Source organism: Helianthus annuus, chromosome 14 (genome assembly GCF_002127325.2).
Source record: "Helianthus annuus cultivar XRQ/B chromosome 14, HanXRQr2.0-SUNRISE, whole genome shotgun sequence".
Lineage (NCBI taxonomy): Eukaryota > Viridiplantae > Streptophyta > Magnoliopsida > Asterales > Asteraceae > Helianthus > Helianthus annuus.
Window position 1 is genome coordinate 90,952,472 of NC_035446.2, and position 16,118 is coordinate 90,968,589.

General features: G+C 39.9%; 1 protein-coding gene across 3 annotated transcripts; it reads left to right on the forward strand.

The window, feature by feature from the left end:
* Positions 1 to 10,920: 10,920 nt before the first annotated feature.
* Positions 10,921 to 16,118, forward strand: LOC110885021 (leucine-rich repeat receptor protein kinase MSP1). Of its 3 annotated transcripts, none has more exons than XM_022132719.2 (2): positions 10,921 to 11,174; positions 12,146 to 16,118. In XM_022132719.2, the coding sequence occupies exon 2, from the start codon at positions 12,193 to 12,195 to the stop codon at positions 15,952 to 15,954; it is 3,762 nt and encodes a 1,253-aa protein (XP_021988411.1). In that variant the 5' UTR covers positions 10,921 to 11,174; positions 12,146 to 12,192; the 3' UTR covers positions 15,955 to 16,118. The 3 variants fall into 3 exon arrangements, with proteins under 3 accessions (XP_021988411.1, XP_021988410.1, XP_021988412.1); XM_022132718.2 differs by having other exon boundaries at positions 10,922 to 11,174; positions 12,159 to 16,118; XM_022132720.2 differs by lacking the exon at positions 10,921 to 11,174 and adding an exon at positions 11,184 to 11,267 and having other exon boundaries at positions 12,159 to 16,118.

Sequence of the window (16,118 nt, forward strand, 5' to 3'; positions counted from 1 at the left end):
ATGCAAGAACTCAAGAAGCAACTACAAGAGTTGCTTGACAAGGGGTTTATCCAACCTAGTTCGTCACCATGGGGAGCACCTATCTTGTTTGTCAAGAAGAAAGATGGGACGATGCGCATGTGCATCGATTATAGAGACTTGAATAAAGCCACTAGAAAGAATAAATACCCTTTACCCAGGATCGACGACTTGTTTGATCAATTACAAGGGGCAAGCTATTTCTCTAAAATAGACTTGAGGTCTGGATACCACCAAGTGAAAGTTGCACCAGAAGACATACCTAAGACTGCCTTCAGGACTAGGTATGGTCATTATGAATTTTTGGTAATGCCATTTGGATTGACCAACGCACCTGCAGTGTTCATGGACCTCATGAACAGGGTTTGTAAACCTTACCTCGATAAGTTTGCGATCGTTTTTATTGACAATATCCTTATCTACTCTAAGAACGAGGTAGAACATGAACAACACCTGAGAGCAGTCCTTGAATTGCTCAAGAAAGAAAAACTCTATGCAAAGTTCTCTAAGTGTGAATTTTGGATACGTGAGGTGCAATTCCTAGGCCACGTGATAAATGAATGTGGAATACAAGTTGACCCTGCAAAGATCGAGGCCATCAAGAAATGGGAAGTACCGAAGAATCCCACTGAAATCAGAAGATTTCTCGGGTTAGCAGGATACTATAGAAGGTTTATTCAAGACTTCTCAAAGATTGCAACACCATTAACCACACTAACCCAGAAAGCCTCTAAGTTTAATTGGGGACCTAAACAAGAAGAAGCCTTTAACACGTTAAAGCATAAGTTATGTAGCGCCCCAATACTGTCACTTCTTGAGGGAATAAAAGATTTGGCCGTCTAGTGTGATGCATCTCACTATGGTATGGGATGTGTACTCATGCAAAGAGGCAAAGTGATTGCCTACGCCTCTAGACAGTTGAAGATTCATGAACGGAACTACACAACCCATGATTTGGAACTTGGTGCCATAGTGTTCGCTTTAAAAATTTGGAGGCACTATCTTTACGGTACAAAGTGCACTATCTATAGTGACCATAAAAGTTTAAAACACATATTTGAGCAGAAGGAGCTCAATATGCATCAGAGACGATGGATGGAGTTATTAAGTGATTACGACTGTGAGATCCAATACCATACATGTAAGGCAAACATAGTAGCAGATGCTCTAAGTAGAAAAGAGAAACCTCAACCAATAAGAATTCGTGCAACCAGAATAGAGGTTAAAACTAGTCTCTTAGATCAAGTTAAGGATATACAACAAGAAGCCTTAAAAGAGAATCATATTGTAAAAGAAAGAATGATTGGGAGACTGAAGCTACTGACAATGGGAAATGATAATATCCTTAGGTTCAACAATAGGATATGGGTTCCTAATTTTGGAGGACTGCAGGATACAATCTTAGAGGAAGCTCATAAGTCTAAGTATTCCATTCACCTTGGCAGTGACAAGATGTATAAGGATTTAAGGAGAGATTATTGGTGGCCAGGAATGAAGCGATCTGTTGCCCATTTTGTGGAAAAGTGCCTTACATGCCTTAAGGTGAAGGCAGAACATCAAAAACCCTCTGGATACTTGCAACAACCAGAGATTCCAGAATGGAAATAGGAGAAAATCACCATGGATTTTATCACGAAGCTCCCAAGGTCAAGTCACAGTTATGATACTATTTGGGTAATAGTGGACAGACTGACCAAGTCTGCACACTTTGTGCCAATTCGTGAGGACTATAAGATGAACAAACTAGCTCAAATTTACATCAAAGAAATAGTCTCGCGACATGGGGTGCCTGTATCGATCATATCAGACAGAGATAGTCGTTTCACATCTAAATTCTGGCAAAGTTTCCAACAAGAGTTGGGAACCAAGCTTAATCTAAGCACTGCATATCATCTTCAGACGGATGGGCAGAGTGAACGGACTATTCAGACATTAGAAGATATGCTTCGGGCTTGTGTAATTGATTTTGGTGGAAGTTGGGACACTCATCTACCACTCATCGAATTCGCCTACAATAATAGCTATCACGCCAGCATCAAAGCTGCACCTTATGAAGCTTTATACGGAAGAAGGTGCCGAACTCCTATCTGTTGGACGGAAGTAGGGGAAAGTCAACTATCAGGACCAGAAATCATTGTGGAGACCACAGAAAAGATCCAGCAAATCAAAGAAAGGATGAAAAGTGCTCAAGATCGACAAAAGAGTTATGTAGGTCAGAGGCGTAAACCCCTAGAGTTCCAACTAGGGGATAAAGTAATGCTTAAGGTATCACCTCTGAAAGGAGTGATTCGGCTTGGAAAGAAGGGAAAGTTGAAACCCCGATACATTGGGCCGTTTGAAGTAACAAGCAAAGTAGGACCAGTGGCTTATCGGCTAAAACTTCCTGAACAGCTGGCAGGAATACATAATACTTTCCATGTATCAAATTTAAGAAAGTGCCTAGTGGACGAAGCCCAACAAATACCCCTGGAAGACGTACAGGTTGACGAAAAACTCAACTTCATTGAAGAACCACTACAAATTGAAGATAGGAAGGTTAAAAAGTTACACAAGAAGGAAATCCCGTTAGTCAAAGTCAAGTGGAACGCACGTTACAGACCCAACTTTACAAGGGAATTAGAAAACATAATGAAAGATAAGTACCCTCATCTTTTTAAGTAATGACAAATTTCGAGGACGAAATTTTTGTAAGGAGGGAAGGATGTAATACCCCGAATCTTAATGTGCTGGTTATAAACGTGTGAAATATGTAATTTATATTTCATATATTGTTAAACGAGTAAGATGATTGTGTGAAAGGTGAAATATCTTGACAAACCTTCGCTAATATAGGATACCGTTAATATTAATAATTAAATATATTATTTTATTTACCTTACTCCGTTTTTAATGAAACTTAGGTTAAAACGTAGATAAAAATATGCTCGTTCTAATGACATATTCGTCGTTTTATAAAACGTCATATTTTAATATACAAGAAAAGCGAGTTAAGCAGCTGAATTAATATATATAAGCAAGCAAGCTAGCAGGTCAAGCAGGTAGGTAGGCACGTCAATTAAATCCCAAAGGGATTTGAGGTGCCTGCTTGCTTGCTTTAAATAAGAGTCTCAGTAGTTTGTTTAGGTACCAGTTTCTTTAACGGGAATGCTCTGGTATAGAGAATCCTGAGTATACGATACCCCGTTGGGTGTTGTTAGTAGTCGTTTTTGGATCGCGAGTAGGAGCAGGAGCAGGAGTAGGGAAACTCTACATCAACATGCCGTAGATAGTTTTGAGTCATTTAAGTTTATGTTTAGTTATTTATTATTTATTTTTAGTAGTTAATATTAGTTTTATTATTAGTAATAATGTATTAGTAGTAGTAGTAGTGTTAGTATTATTTTTAGCTACTAGGGTTATTGTCAGGGGCGGGTATTGGGTAGCCTAGCCTTAGTTAGGCATGGACTGATCACCCATGCTTAAACAAGGTAGGGTTAACCAATATCCAACCATGATAATGACTAGTTAGGTGTACCATTACCTAACCTAGGATTATGTAATTGTGTCAGGACCTTGAGACATAACCCAGTATTACTAGCGGCTGTTAAGCAATTGCTAATCAGGTGAGTCATCATACTTGTCTTTTAAACTGTGATAGTATACTCGTCCATAACTGGTAATAATGAGAATGCTGCAGTATGCATGTGTCAGTAGGGGTATATGGGATCCGATTATGCTTAATGAGGTGTGTCACTCTGGGAAGGGTAATAAGGTGTTGTACCCACAGGCACTTCGTGCTTATAAGGTCCAGCGACACACACTCATACCTATGTGACGGTCGTAGGGGGACACAGCTGGAGGACCAGTATGTCTCTTGTACGGTGGTTTGTGACAAGTCAAATGTGACCTATAAGGTTCAATGAGGCCCAACCTGACTATAATGTGGTCACATGCCCATATTATGTATGCATATAATGTAAACTGTGGTCTGTCTTTATAAAAATTGTATAGTATGAGCTCACTACTATATATTTGACGTCGTTTTGAGTATACTTATCTCAGGTGAGTCATGAGGAAAGCTATAGGAACTACTTGATAGTTGTGGAGTTTTAGAAGATCAAGGAGTTCTTAGTTGCCAAAAGTTTGTAAATAAATAAAGTGTTGTGCTCAGACTATTATAAGTTTTAATGAAAGTTTAGTTTGTTTCCGCTGTAAGTGTATCAATTGTGCACAATCACCCGGGTTACGGGGTGGGTGTTACACCCCAAACCCAATAGTGCGCCACCAAGGCCACAACACGTCACTGGACGTGGTGATGTGCGCATCATAAAATGCCTGGGACACTGAGTACTCATGTGAGTACAGACCCAAGGAAACGGCGAACTGATGAAGTGTCATCCTCTAAGTCTTCCCGCAAATAGTAAAAGCTACGGCGTCTGTCGTCAAAAAATGCTGAAAACCCCCACCCCGGGTGTCCGTAAATGAAAAAGTAGATAAAAACTCTAAAGTAATCTCCCTGTGGGCCTGCTCTGCGGCGGCATGAAATAAGCGGTCCCACGGGGAGTTAACTGGCATGAGCTCCCGGACCCGACCGATCGCTCCAATATCGGTCAAAAACTGAATATTAATGGTCCGAGGCGCATCCAGCACCATCTCTCGTAATCTGCCCAAAATCCTATAGGCAGCCGTACCTCGGGGGATATCTCTAACAAACTGCGTCGTCTCAGTAAAATCGGGCACAATCTCCTCCTCCTGTCCACGTCCACGTCCCCGTCCCCGTCCACGTCCACGGCCCCGACCCTGACCCTGACCTCGACCTCTACGGGCCGCACCAGCTGCTGATGACTCAGCCATATCGTCTGTAAAAATAACAATTACCACTTAGCAATCAATATACGTAAACATGAAGTATACGATCGTACGCGCAAGTATTATACGCACGTATACGCTACATACACCTCCGATATACGTTTCCTATACGCATGTATTATACGTCGCGGATACGCAAAAATATAACAGATCGGGAATAAAATATAAGTTCATACGATCGTATACAACGTTTACGATCGTATACAGCTTTAACATTCAACCAGTATACGACCGTATATACAGTATACGATCGTATATAGGTTGAATATTCAAACATTATACGAGCGTATATAGTGTATACGATCGTATAACGTTTGAATATTCATCTGCTATACGAGCGTATATAGTGTATACGCTCGTATAACATTAAAATGTTCAAGCGTATACGATCGTATAAATTGTATACGACCGTATACAATTAAATAATCAGTTGCAGTTTTCAGTTTGAATTTTTTTTTTCAAATTCAATTATACAATCGTAATCATTACGCCTATCTACGCTATTCGATCCTTTACTATACAAGACCATAATCTAACATGTTACGGAATTTGAAAGTTTACTATACGAAAACGTACCGTATAGGAAGAACGAGAAGAAAACGCCAAAAACGCCAAAGAATGCTATCCAAGAACGATCCGAGAGAAAACCGAGAGAATTTTTGATGTAATGTTGAGGCCGTATGGTGGAAATGAGGTCGTATAAATCTTATACGATGTTTTTTTCTTTATATACGGGCCGTATAACTGTATACGGCCCGTATACAATAATTTAATGTTTTTTATTTCACTCATATACTTAATATACGATCACTGTATACGAGGCGTATACATTTATACGGCCCGTATACAATTGAGTATTTTTCATTTTTCTTAAATTACTATATGCGGAAGTGACGAAGATACGGTCGATATGTGTTAACGTTGATTCGTTTAAATGTTTTTTCAAATTCAATTTCAACAAGTAGGCAAAAAAATTATATAACGTGTATGTTCATCATTAAAAATTGTCAAAACATGCAAATTGATTCGTTTAAACGCTTTTTCAAGTTCAATTTCAACAAGTTGGCAAAACATTTATATAACGTGTATGTTCATCATTACAAACATGCAAATAACATTTTATATTCATAGGGCACCTAAATCCACGTAATCCCTGGTCTTGTATTCATCAACGATCCTATTATATTGGTCAATACGTTCCTTGTAATAGTGATACCAACTTTCTGCTGGCGTATTCCGTGTCGCTTGTCGCCAGTATCCTGATGGGGTTGGTATTGGATGTTCCCCTTCTAATCTGACGTGAATAAAATGGTTCCTGTTTACATGTACAAGCGCGACTGTTCGATGCGGAATACTTTCTTCGGCTGTTCTGAACATGGGAAAAAATGAAGCACAACCAAGGTCACTTAATAAGAGACAAACGACATTCCACCGGTTTGCTATCAGAAGCCCCGTGAAAGGCATTTGTAGCCACTTATGTTCAGGTGCTCCTCGTATACCAGTCCAATCTAATGAATCCAGAACATTTTGATAACCAGGTCCATTTATCTTTTTCCATAATTCGTGGAACCGGTTGCACTCATCATAAAGCTGCGCCCGTATGAACGACCAGTCCCACTCTTTAAGCGATAAGCCGACCGCTATAGATCGAAACCCACAATTACCATCACCCTACACATTTTGTATGTGACTGAGGTGTGTATAGAAGCAAAGTGGAATGAACTTTTTGAAGTGCATGAACATATTAACTAGTCCGACAGGCAGCAAAGGTAAGTCTGGTTGCTCTTCCTTTGATTTTGCGACCTTCTTTTTTGTTTTCGAATTCTTAGCGCCTTTCGCAATCTCGCTGAAGAACATAGGTGTTTCAGCACAATAACTTTGTGACTCGACAAACGAGTTGTGCCTGGAAGGTTCGATGATTGACTCTTGTGTGCCTAACCCAACGGGTGAATCACTATACTCGCCCTGCGTTGTAAACAAGCTGTGTCTTGAAGGCTCCGTAAACGAATCATCCTTCCTTTGTTGCTGAGCTTTTAAAGTTGGATGACCCCGTGTGTTTTTTTGCACAACTGGTTGTTTAAGCTTCGTCTTATTGAGTTGTACCAAATCCATCATCTTTTGAAGCAGGTTTTTCTTGACTTCTCTCGGCTGGGCACTTAAATGTTGTTTGAGAAGCGCAAATTCGTCGTCTAAGTCGAAAGAATCCACCTCGCTCGGTTTTAGTATGGGGTCCAAATTTAACTTTCTCCAAAAAGGGTCTATCAACTCCAATGGGATCATTTGACCTAAGAAACATATCAACAAACAACATAAAACGTCAATAAGATTTTGCGTGATGAAATGCTATGATTATAAAAGGTGGTTCGTCGAATAATGTATTACCATTCGTTGTATACGGTTCCACCCGACACGCGCACGGCAACCCAGAGCTTTTATACAAACGGCACGCGCATGTACCGTTATATAACTTTAATTTTTCTATTTCTTTTAATTCGTCGCATATCGACTCTAGACAGCCATGAGAAACCTTCTTTCGTAGGAGATTAAATATTGGTTTGTTATGTTGACCCAATGTTCGGCTCCTGCTTGTTTCAATGCTGGCTTTGATTTCTGTCACCTGGTTTCTTATGAGCTTATCAATAAGTGATACCACTTTCTCCTGGGTGTAATTAGAGTCGCCTAGGTACTGCTTCAAAAGGGCATGTTGACCCTCTGCCCTGTTCATTGTACGTTGACCGAAGTTCAGATGTTGGTCGCTCCAGAACGAAACAAACCGGTCTCTATATGGTTGTAACCAGATTGAATCCAAATAGTCCATAATCTCTGTAATCAAAGTCAAGTGCAGTTAAGAAAAGTCAAATAAATACGATTACTAAACAAAAATAATATAAAACTTACGGTCGGTTTTTTTGCGTGGCAACCTTGATTGTATTCACTCGTACCAGTAGTTGTTGTCATGATCGGGCGTTGAGTTAATTAGCTCGCCCCACTTGTAAAGAAACCTGTCCCAGCTATCATCTGTTTTAAAGCTTTGCCTGCAATGCTTGAAGATGTTTTGCTGTATGTGCCACCTACACAATGAATATCTAGCCCTGGGAAACACGGTTGCACATGCGTTCATTAGGGCGCGATCTCTATCGGTTACTATTACACGAGGTTCCATAACACTGTCTAATGAGTGTTTCAACCTCTGTAGAACCCATGTGAAGTTTTCCTGTTTCTCGTTGCTTACGAACGCATTAGCAATGCAAAACGACATCAACGTGGATGTAACAACGATAATCTGGACTAGCGGTATTTTGTACCGATTTGTCTTGTAGTTGGAGTGTATAAGCAACACATGCGGGAAGGCGCGCCACAACATGTTCGACTCCGGGTGGATGAAGAAAACATCCTCGACCCGTTCGCCGTTTTGAGATGTTTTATGGTAAAAAACAAACCCAACCTTCTCCAACCGGTCGAAAAGTATCTGCATTGGAGTCTCGCCGACTTGTTCCATTCGACCCAATTTGGCCCGAGCGTTGTATATGGTGTTTCTTGTTGAGACATTATGGGGGTTCTGTTCTTTAATGGCAGCAAGAATGTCTCGTGGTTTTTTGTTCTGATGCGTCATTTGCTCCACCGTCCTCTCTTCTGATGGAGTCAACCTCATTAGGGACGGATGACCCTCTAGATACAGAAATGGTTCATGGTTATGTTTAGCTTCCTCAACCCTTAGATCCCAATAACCTAACTCTTTTTGTATGCCAGATCAGTTGGAACTTGCAACTGGTTTTCCTGGTCCCGCTGCGTTTGACCATGGCTGTTGATTTGTACTCGCCGGCACAATCACATGTAAGCCAGATTTTTAACGGCTGACCGCTGGCCTGTTTATCGTAGATGGTGCGTTTGGTGACGAGGGTGTAGCCATTTACGCGTCCAACGTCTCTACACCACTCTACCAATTCATCCATGCTAGCGAATTTCTAACGAAAACACTTATATGTGTCAATTAATGATTAACCAATCGGTTTAGCTTTAGTATAAACGGGTTCGGGTCAGTTTCAGGTTGAACCTGCGAACCCGTTTGGGTTAACGGGTCGGGTTCGGGTCAACATAGTGGGGTTGGCGGGTTAACCCGTTACACATTTATACTATATTATATTTTTTTAACAATATATTTTACGTCAAAAATTAAATGGAGTGCGTATTTTTATGCCATGATTATAAGTTAAAAAAAAGAAATTAACATAGATTTCATAATTTAAATATGATATTATATATATATATATATGTGTGTGTGTGTTTTTTAAGTAAATTTTAACTTTAATATATTAATTTCAGAAAAAAATAAAAAAATTCGGGTTTAATGGGTCGTGTTCGGGTCAACCCATGAAAGTTCGGGTCGTGTTCGGGTTCTTATGTATGATACGATTTTCGGGTTCGGGCCGAGTTCGGGTTTGTGTAAAATTTTCAGGTTCAGGTCGGGTTGAACCCACCAACCCGCAAACACGACCTGTTGAGCAACCCTAATCTAAGGTTTTAATAAAAACAACATCAAACGTAAAAACACTAAAATAGTTAACGTACAACAAATAAACGTATAATTAAATGTTATACCTGCTTGTTTTGAAACTCACTACGTTCCTGGTCAGCGTTTGGACCCTCCGGCGGTCCATCACTTATGGGAGGAGACTGAGAACTATCAGTCGGCGGTCCAAAACTAACAGGAGGGGCTTCAAAATTAACCGGGTATTACGATGGATAATAACCAGCATAATTAGGCTGAATTGCATCCAAACCCCAAGTATACTAAACTGCATTAGACGCAAGAATGGGATCGAATGGAGCATTCAGATCAAACATGCCCGCTTTGTTATCTTCATTGTTATCATAACTCCCCTTGTTCGCCTCGTTATCAAACACATTAAAAAAATTACCCCAACCCGACATTATAGCGTAAATAATTTGAATACAGAGAAAAATAGAAGAAACGAATAGAAGTTGAATGAAAATGAATGAAATTAGTATCGTTTATATAGAGAATTTTACGGAATATTACATCGTTTCAAATGATTAACACGCGAATCGAGGAATCTAACGTCGAATCAAATAACTCGCACGAATATCGAGGAATCTAACGTCTAATCACATAACTCGCACGAGAATCGAGGAATATAACATCGAATCAGAGAATCTTACGTCTACTCGCACGTGAATCGAGTAATAATACGTCGCGTCAAATAGTAATAAAACAATAAAATAAAGGAAATTCATTGTATACGAGCCGTATAGATATATACGACCCGTATAAAGTAGTCGTATAATATATATACGACCACAGTATCATCTTATTCTAACATGGTTGATATGGGTCGTATAAGGTTATACGGGTCGTATAGAATAAAGTGAACCGACAAAGGCTGCGGCACAGCCTTTGTCGGTTCACTTTATTCTATACGGCCCGTATAACCTTATACCACTCGTATCAACCATGTTAGAATAAGATGATATCATGTGAATTTATTAGGAGCTTTAAAAAAACAACAAACAAAATACCTTTAATAAATGAGATCATCTACTAATGCAGCTTTTGTCGGTTCACTTTATTCTATACGGCCCGTATAACCTTATATCACTCGTATCAACCATGTTAGAATAAGATGATACCATGTGAATTTATTAGGAGCTTTAAAAAAACAACAAACAAAATACCTTTAATAAATGAGATCATCTACTAATCATTAGTTAATAGGATAAACTACGAAAATACAACAAACAAATACCTTTAATAAATGGTCAAATGTATATTTTCTCTTTCTTGCCCAGCGTATCATCCAGTCCCCACAATGAATCCTCCTCTTCAACCACTCGCAAACCCATGCACTCTCCTTCATGCGCCGTAACAACCAAGGCCCATAGTAAAAAAAACCCTTCGAAAAATCCCGCCGGCGATTGCAAAACACTTCCGGGCACGCGCGTAGGATTCGGCAAATCATATCATAACCGTCTATTTTTGTTTGTATATGTAACGCAAGACGCAAACGGGAAAAACATTAAAAAAAAAAAAGTTAAAAAGAGACGAGAGATCACACCTTCCGCGCCAGCACCAGTACCGCCACCCTGCCAAAACGACGACGTACTATACCACTCTTTTCTCCTTCCTCCTGCCACAAAGATATTATGACAGACAGAGTATTTCTATTTTCTAGAGAGAGAAACTTCACACACAAGCAGTTTCTAGAGAGAGAGAAAGCACATCGTACGGAAAGTTATGGCGTTAAAGCTTTGAAAAGGTCTTCGTTTTCTCCACTTCATTGTCTCTCTAGGTATGTATCTACACATATAACTGTATATCTGTGTGTGTTTGTGTGAGTGCTAGTCATGCTGTTGCTGAAGATCTTAACGTGTTTGTTTCACTGGTACATTCATTGATTATAATTAGGTTAAGCATTTGTTGCGATGAAAATTGTTGAGTTAATTTCAGTGATTGTTGATTCAAATCGAACAGTTAAAGTTTCTATTTTTAGTATTTTTGCTTGTTTCGATCCTCATGTTTCAAAAAATTAGGTTTTGATTTTGTTCTTGTGTAAAATATGATTAAAAACTTAAAATTATAATTTTTTTTTATTTAGAAATAGATTTTGGTAGCTTAATTAGGTTATATACTTACTTATATACAACAATTGGAAGCTTTGATTGTTTTTTTAGGTTAACTTTGTATCAGCAAGTTTTTATAAGTGAAGGAGATAGATCAATTTCAAAATTTTCATGTTTGAATACATAAGTTATTAGCTAGTTATTGTAGATTTGCTTTTGTGATGGTGTGATTTATACAATGTTTTGAGATATGTTTTGTTTGTAAACAAATGGCATGCATACATGTCTATGAATCTTTCTTGAGCCCACTGCATTGGTTTTGTTGCTTTCTTACCAGTTACCACTAACAAAAGTGCCATTTTTATATTCATTTATTAGTACATACTTTAGAATCTTTATCTATATCAGCCTCTGTTTCAGATTTTCAACATAAATAGCTTTTAATTTGCGTATAAAATTATAAAAGAAAGGCCTATATGGGTTCTGTAGTCTAAAGTTGCTTAATTTGTACTTTTTTGTGAGAAAGCTAGCTTTAATGGCTTCTGTGTCATTCACAAGAACACTACAATGCTTGCAACTGTGAAGCAAGTGTGATTTCATACAGTCAAGGCTGTTTTTTTGACATATTTTTCCATTATATATATATGTCTTTGTGATCTTTTCTTTCTTTGTTAAGTAGTCTGTTAGTAATGTTTTACAGTCCTTACTTGCAGAGTTTGACTTCCTAATCATCTGGTTTATTGGACAATGACAAAGTCAAATTCAAGATTGAAAGCCTTCCATGCCTTCATTCTCCTATTCCTCTGTTTTGTGCACTTGTGTTTTTCCAGAGACACGTCGTCATTGATCGCTCTTAGAAAGTTTCTTATCCAAAGAGAAGATGTTACATCCACCTGGTTTGGTTCAAATACGCCTCCCTGTAACTGGACTGGCATAAGGTGTGAGAGTTCCGCAGTTCACCGGATTTCGCTTTCGTGTAAACCGTCGCCTCTCAGTCTTCCATTCCCCAAGATTTTTCAGGAATTCAAGTCTCTAAAGCATCTCAATCTTAGCCATTGCGGTTTTAATGGCCATATTTACTCAGATTTTTGGACTCTAGAACACTTGGAGAAACTTGACTTGAGTGATAACAGGTTGTCAGGGGTGTTGCCTTCAGCAATTTCAAATCTGAAAAGGCTTACAGTTCTTGTACTTGATAGCAATAGCTTTTCAGGAAACTTACCACCGACGGTCGGGCAGCTCAAGGACCTGACCGAGCTCTCGGTTCGTTCAAATTCATTTTCGGGCAGTCTTCCATATCAAATCGGGAACCTAGAGAAGTTGCTGTCTCTTGATCTCAGTTTTAATTTATTCTCTGGATCTCTTCCTTCAGAATTAAGTACTCTTACAAACCTGTTATACTTGGATGCCAGTCATAATGGCTTTACAGGCCCTATACCGGAAACGATTGGTGCTCTTACGAATGTCAAACGTCTCAACCTCCAGAATTGCAAGTTTACCGGAAACATCCCTGCTGAGATTACAAAGATGACTAGCTTAACTGCATTGAACATAGAACACAACTCTTTCGAGGGTGGATTGCCTTCTAGCTTTGTTGAGATGGCAAACCTTACGTTCTTTCTTGCCTCCAATGCAGGACTAAGTGGGTCAATCCCGTCATCGATGGGAAACTGCAAGAAGTTGAGGATACTAAATCTTTCCTTCAACAAATTATCTGGCCCGTTACCTGATAGTCTTGCTAATCTTGAATCAATAAACTCGTTTCTTCTTAATTCAAACAGTCTGTCTGGCCGGTTGCCAGAGTGGTTTTCCAACTGGAAATATGTAGTATCGATAATGTTGTCGAAGAACCTCTTTACCGGACCTCTGCCACCGCTCAACATCCCATCCCTGATGATACTTGATCTCGATTCCAACAAGCTTTCAGGTGAATTGCCAGCTGGAATTTGTCAAAACAATGCATTAGGGATATTATCTTTAGCTAAAAATGACTTCAATGGTACCTTAGGCAGCAGTTTCCAGAATTGTTCTATTCTTACGGATCTGGTGTTATCCGGAAACAACTTCTATGGTGAAATACCTGCTTACTTAGGAGAACTTCAATTGGTAACCTTGGAGTTATCGAAGAATCGATTCTCCGGAACAATTCCGACCGAGCTTTGGGAGTCTAAAACGCTGATGGAGATCTCGTTCGGTGATAACTTGCTTCAAGGTCGTATTCCCGATGCAATTGCAAACGCTTCCACGCTTCAGAGGCTCCAGTTGGATAATAACCTCTTTGAAGGACCCATTCCAAGCTCAATTGGTCAACTCAAAAATTTGTCCAATTTGTCACTTCGTGGTAACAAGTTGACAGGTGAAATCCCGTTGGAGCTTTTCAGCTGCGAAAAACTGGTCTCTTTGGACCTCGGTTCAAACAAACTTACGGGTCATATACCAAAATCCATATCTCAACTGGAATTGCTTGACAACCTTGTTCTCTCCAACAACCAGCTCTCGGGTCCTATACCCAACGAGATCTGCTCGGGTTTTCAGAAAGTTGCGCTACCCGATTCTGAATTTTTCCAGCACTATGGCATGTTTGATCTTTCTAACAACCGGCTTTCCGGGTCCATTCCAAGTTCGATCAAGAACTGCATCATTGTGACAGAGATTATACTCTCTAGGAACCAACTTGATGGGCCCATTCCTTATGAAATATCTGGATTATCCAACTTAACTTCACTTGATCTGTCGTTTAATCATCTTACCGGACCGATTTTTCCTCAGTTCTTCTCCATGAGAAATCTTCAGGGCTTGATAGTTTCACATAACCAGATAAGTGGCTCGATCCCTGATAATTTTGGATCGATGATGCCGAGTTTAGTCAAGCTAGACTTTTCGAACAACTGTTTCACCGGCTCTTTGCCTTCATCTATGTTTAGTATCAATGGTCTACAACATTTAGATGTTAGCATGAACCGTTTTTCTGGTCAACTCTCCTTTGACCATAGCAGAAGCACCTCTCTCTTATCCTTAAATGCCAGCAATAACCGTTTTTCCGGTGCGCTTGATCCCTCTGTATCCAATCTAACAGCCCTGACCATTTTAGACATTCACAACAACGTCATCAATGGTAGTCTACCTTCTCTCTCCAGCCTTGCTGCGTTGACTTATCTTGACCTTTCACAAAACAATTTTCAGAATTCTTTCCCGTGCAGCATTTGTGATATCGAAGGGTTATCATTCGTTAATTTCTACGGCAACAAGTTCGCGGGCCAGGTCCCTGATTCTTGTAGTACACCAAACTCATGCAGTCCACGTCTTTCGTATCCGTTCAAAAGCACCTACACCTCAGCGCACACTTTAACTCATGCTTCTGTTTGGGGGATTTCACTTGCCGCCACATTCGTTTTCATTGTCTTGTTCATCGCGCTTATGAGACGAAAAATGTTCAAATCAGAAGCTGCAGTTGTTCAGAGGGGAAAAGGGAAGATACCGTTTCCACCGATTAATACAACTTCAAAATACGGGCTATTGATGAAAAAACCGAAAGAACCGTTAAGCATCAACATTGCAACATTCGAGCAATCTCTGTTACGGTTAAATCCGAATGATATATTATCTGCTACAGAGAATTTTAGCAGGGCATACATTATAGGTGACGGTGGTTTCGGCACGGTTTATAAAGCAGTACTACCAGAAGGTCAAACCGTCGCGGTCAAACGGCTCCATGGTGGTCGAATGCATGGTGAACGAGAGTTCTTAGCTGAGATGGAAACAATCGGGAAAGTCAAACATGAGAACTTGGTTCCATTGATGGGATACTGTGTGTTTGCAGACGAGCGGTTTTTGATTTACGAATATATGTCAAACGGAAGTCTTGATGTTTGGTTGAGAAACCGTGCAGATGCGGTTGAAGCGCTAGATTGGCCAGCCCGTTTCAACATCTGTCTTGGGTCGGCTCGCGGGCTAGCCTTTCTACATCATGGTTTTGTTCCACATATCATTCACCGAGATATCAAATCAAGCAACATCTTGTTGGATAACATGCTTGAGCCACGGGTGTCTGATTTCGGGCTGGCCCGGATAATCAGTGCATGTGAGAGTCACGTGAGTACAATGCTTGCGGGTACATTCGGATACATCCCACCAGAATACGGTCAGAAAATGGTGGCAACAACGAAAGGGGACGTTTATAGCTTTGGGGTGGTGATGTTAGAGCTCGTAACCGGAAGAGAACCGACAGGACAGACGGATGGTGAGGGTGAGAACCTTGTAGGATGGGTGCGAGCCATGGTTGCAAAAAGGAAGGAATCCGAGGTGCTTGACCCGTGCTTTAACAGTTCGTGGATGTGGAAGGATCAAATGTTGGGCGTGCTTGCTATCGCGCAAGCGTGCACAAATGATCAGCCTAGGAAGCGGCCTACTATGCTTGATGTTGTCAAGCTACTCAAGGAGCTTAAGACCAAAACTGGATTCGTGGCTGTTGATCGCTCCAAACAAATCGAGAAGTCGATTGGTTTTTAACCTTTTATGTTTTATCTAATGTTGTCTTATGTAGTTCATGTGGTGCATCCAGAATAACTAATTTGGTTAGATAATATCTTGATTATTGACGGTCTTTGAGTTTGTGAATTTCAAACACTTGAAACAAATTAACTTATCATGTTTTTATAATGATTTATTTGCAA

What these genes read in the sequence shown, in the direction of transcription:
- LOC110885021 (XM_022132719.2), top strand. Translation starts at nt 12,193, where the DNA reads ATGACAAAGTCAAATTCAAGATTGAAAGCCTTCCATGCCTTCATTCTC.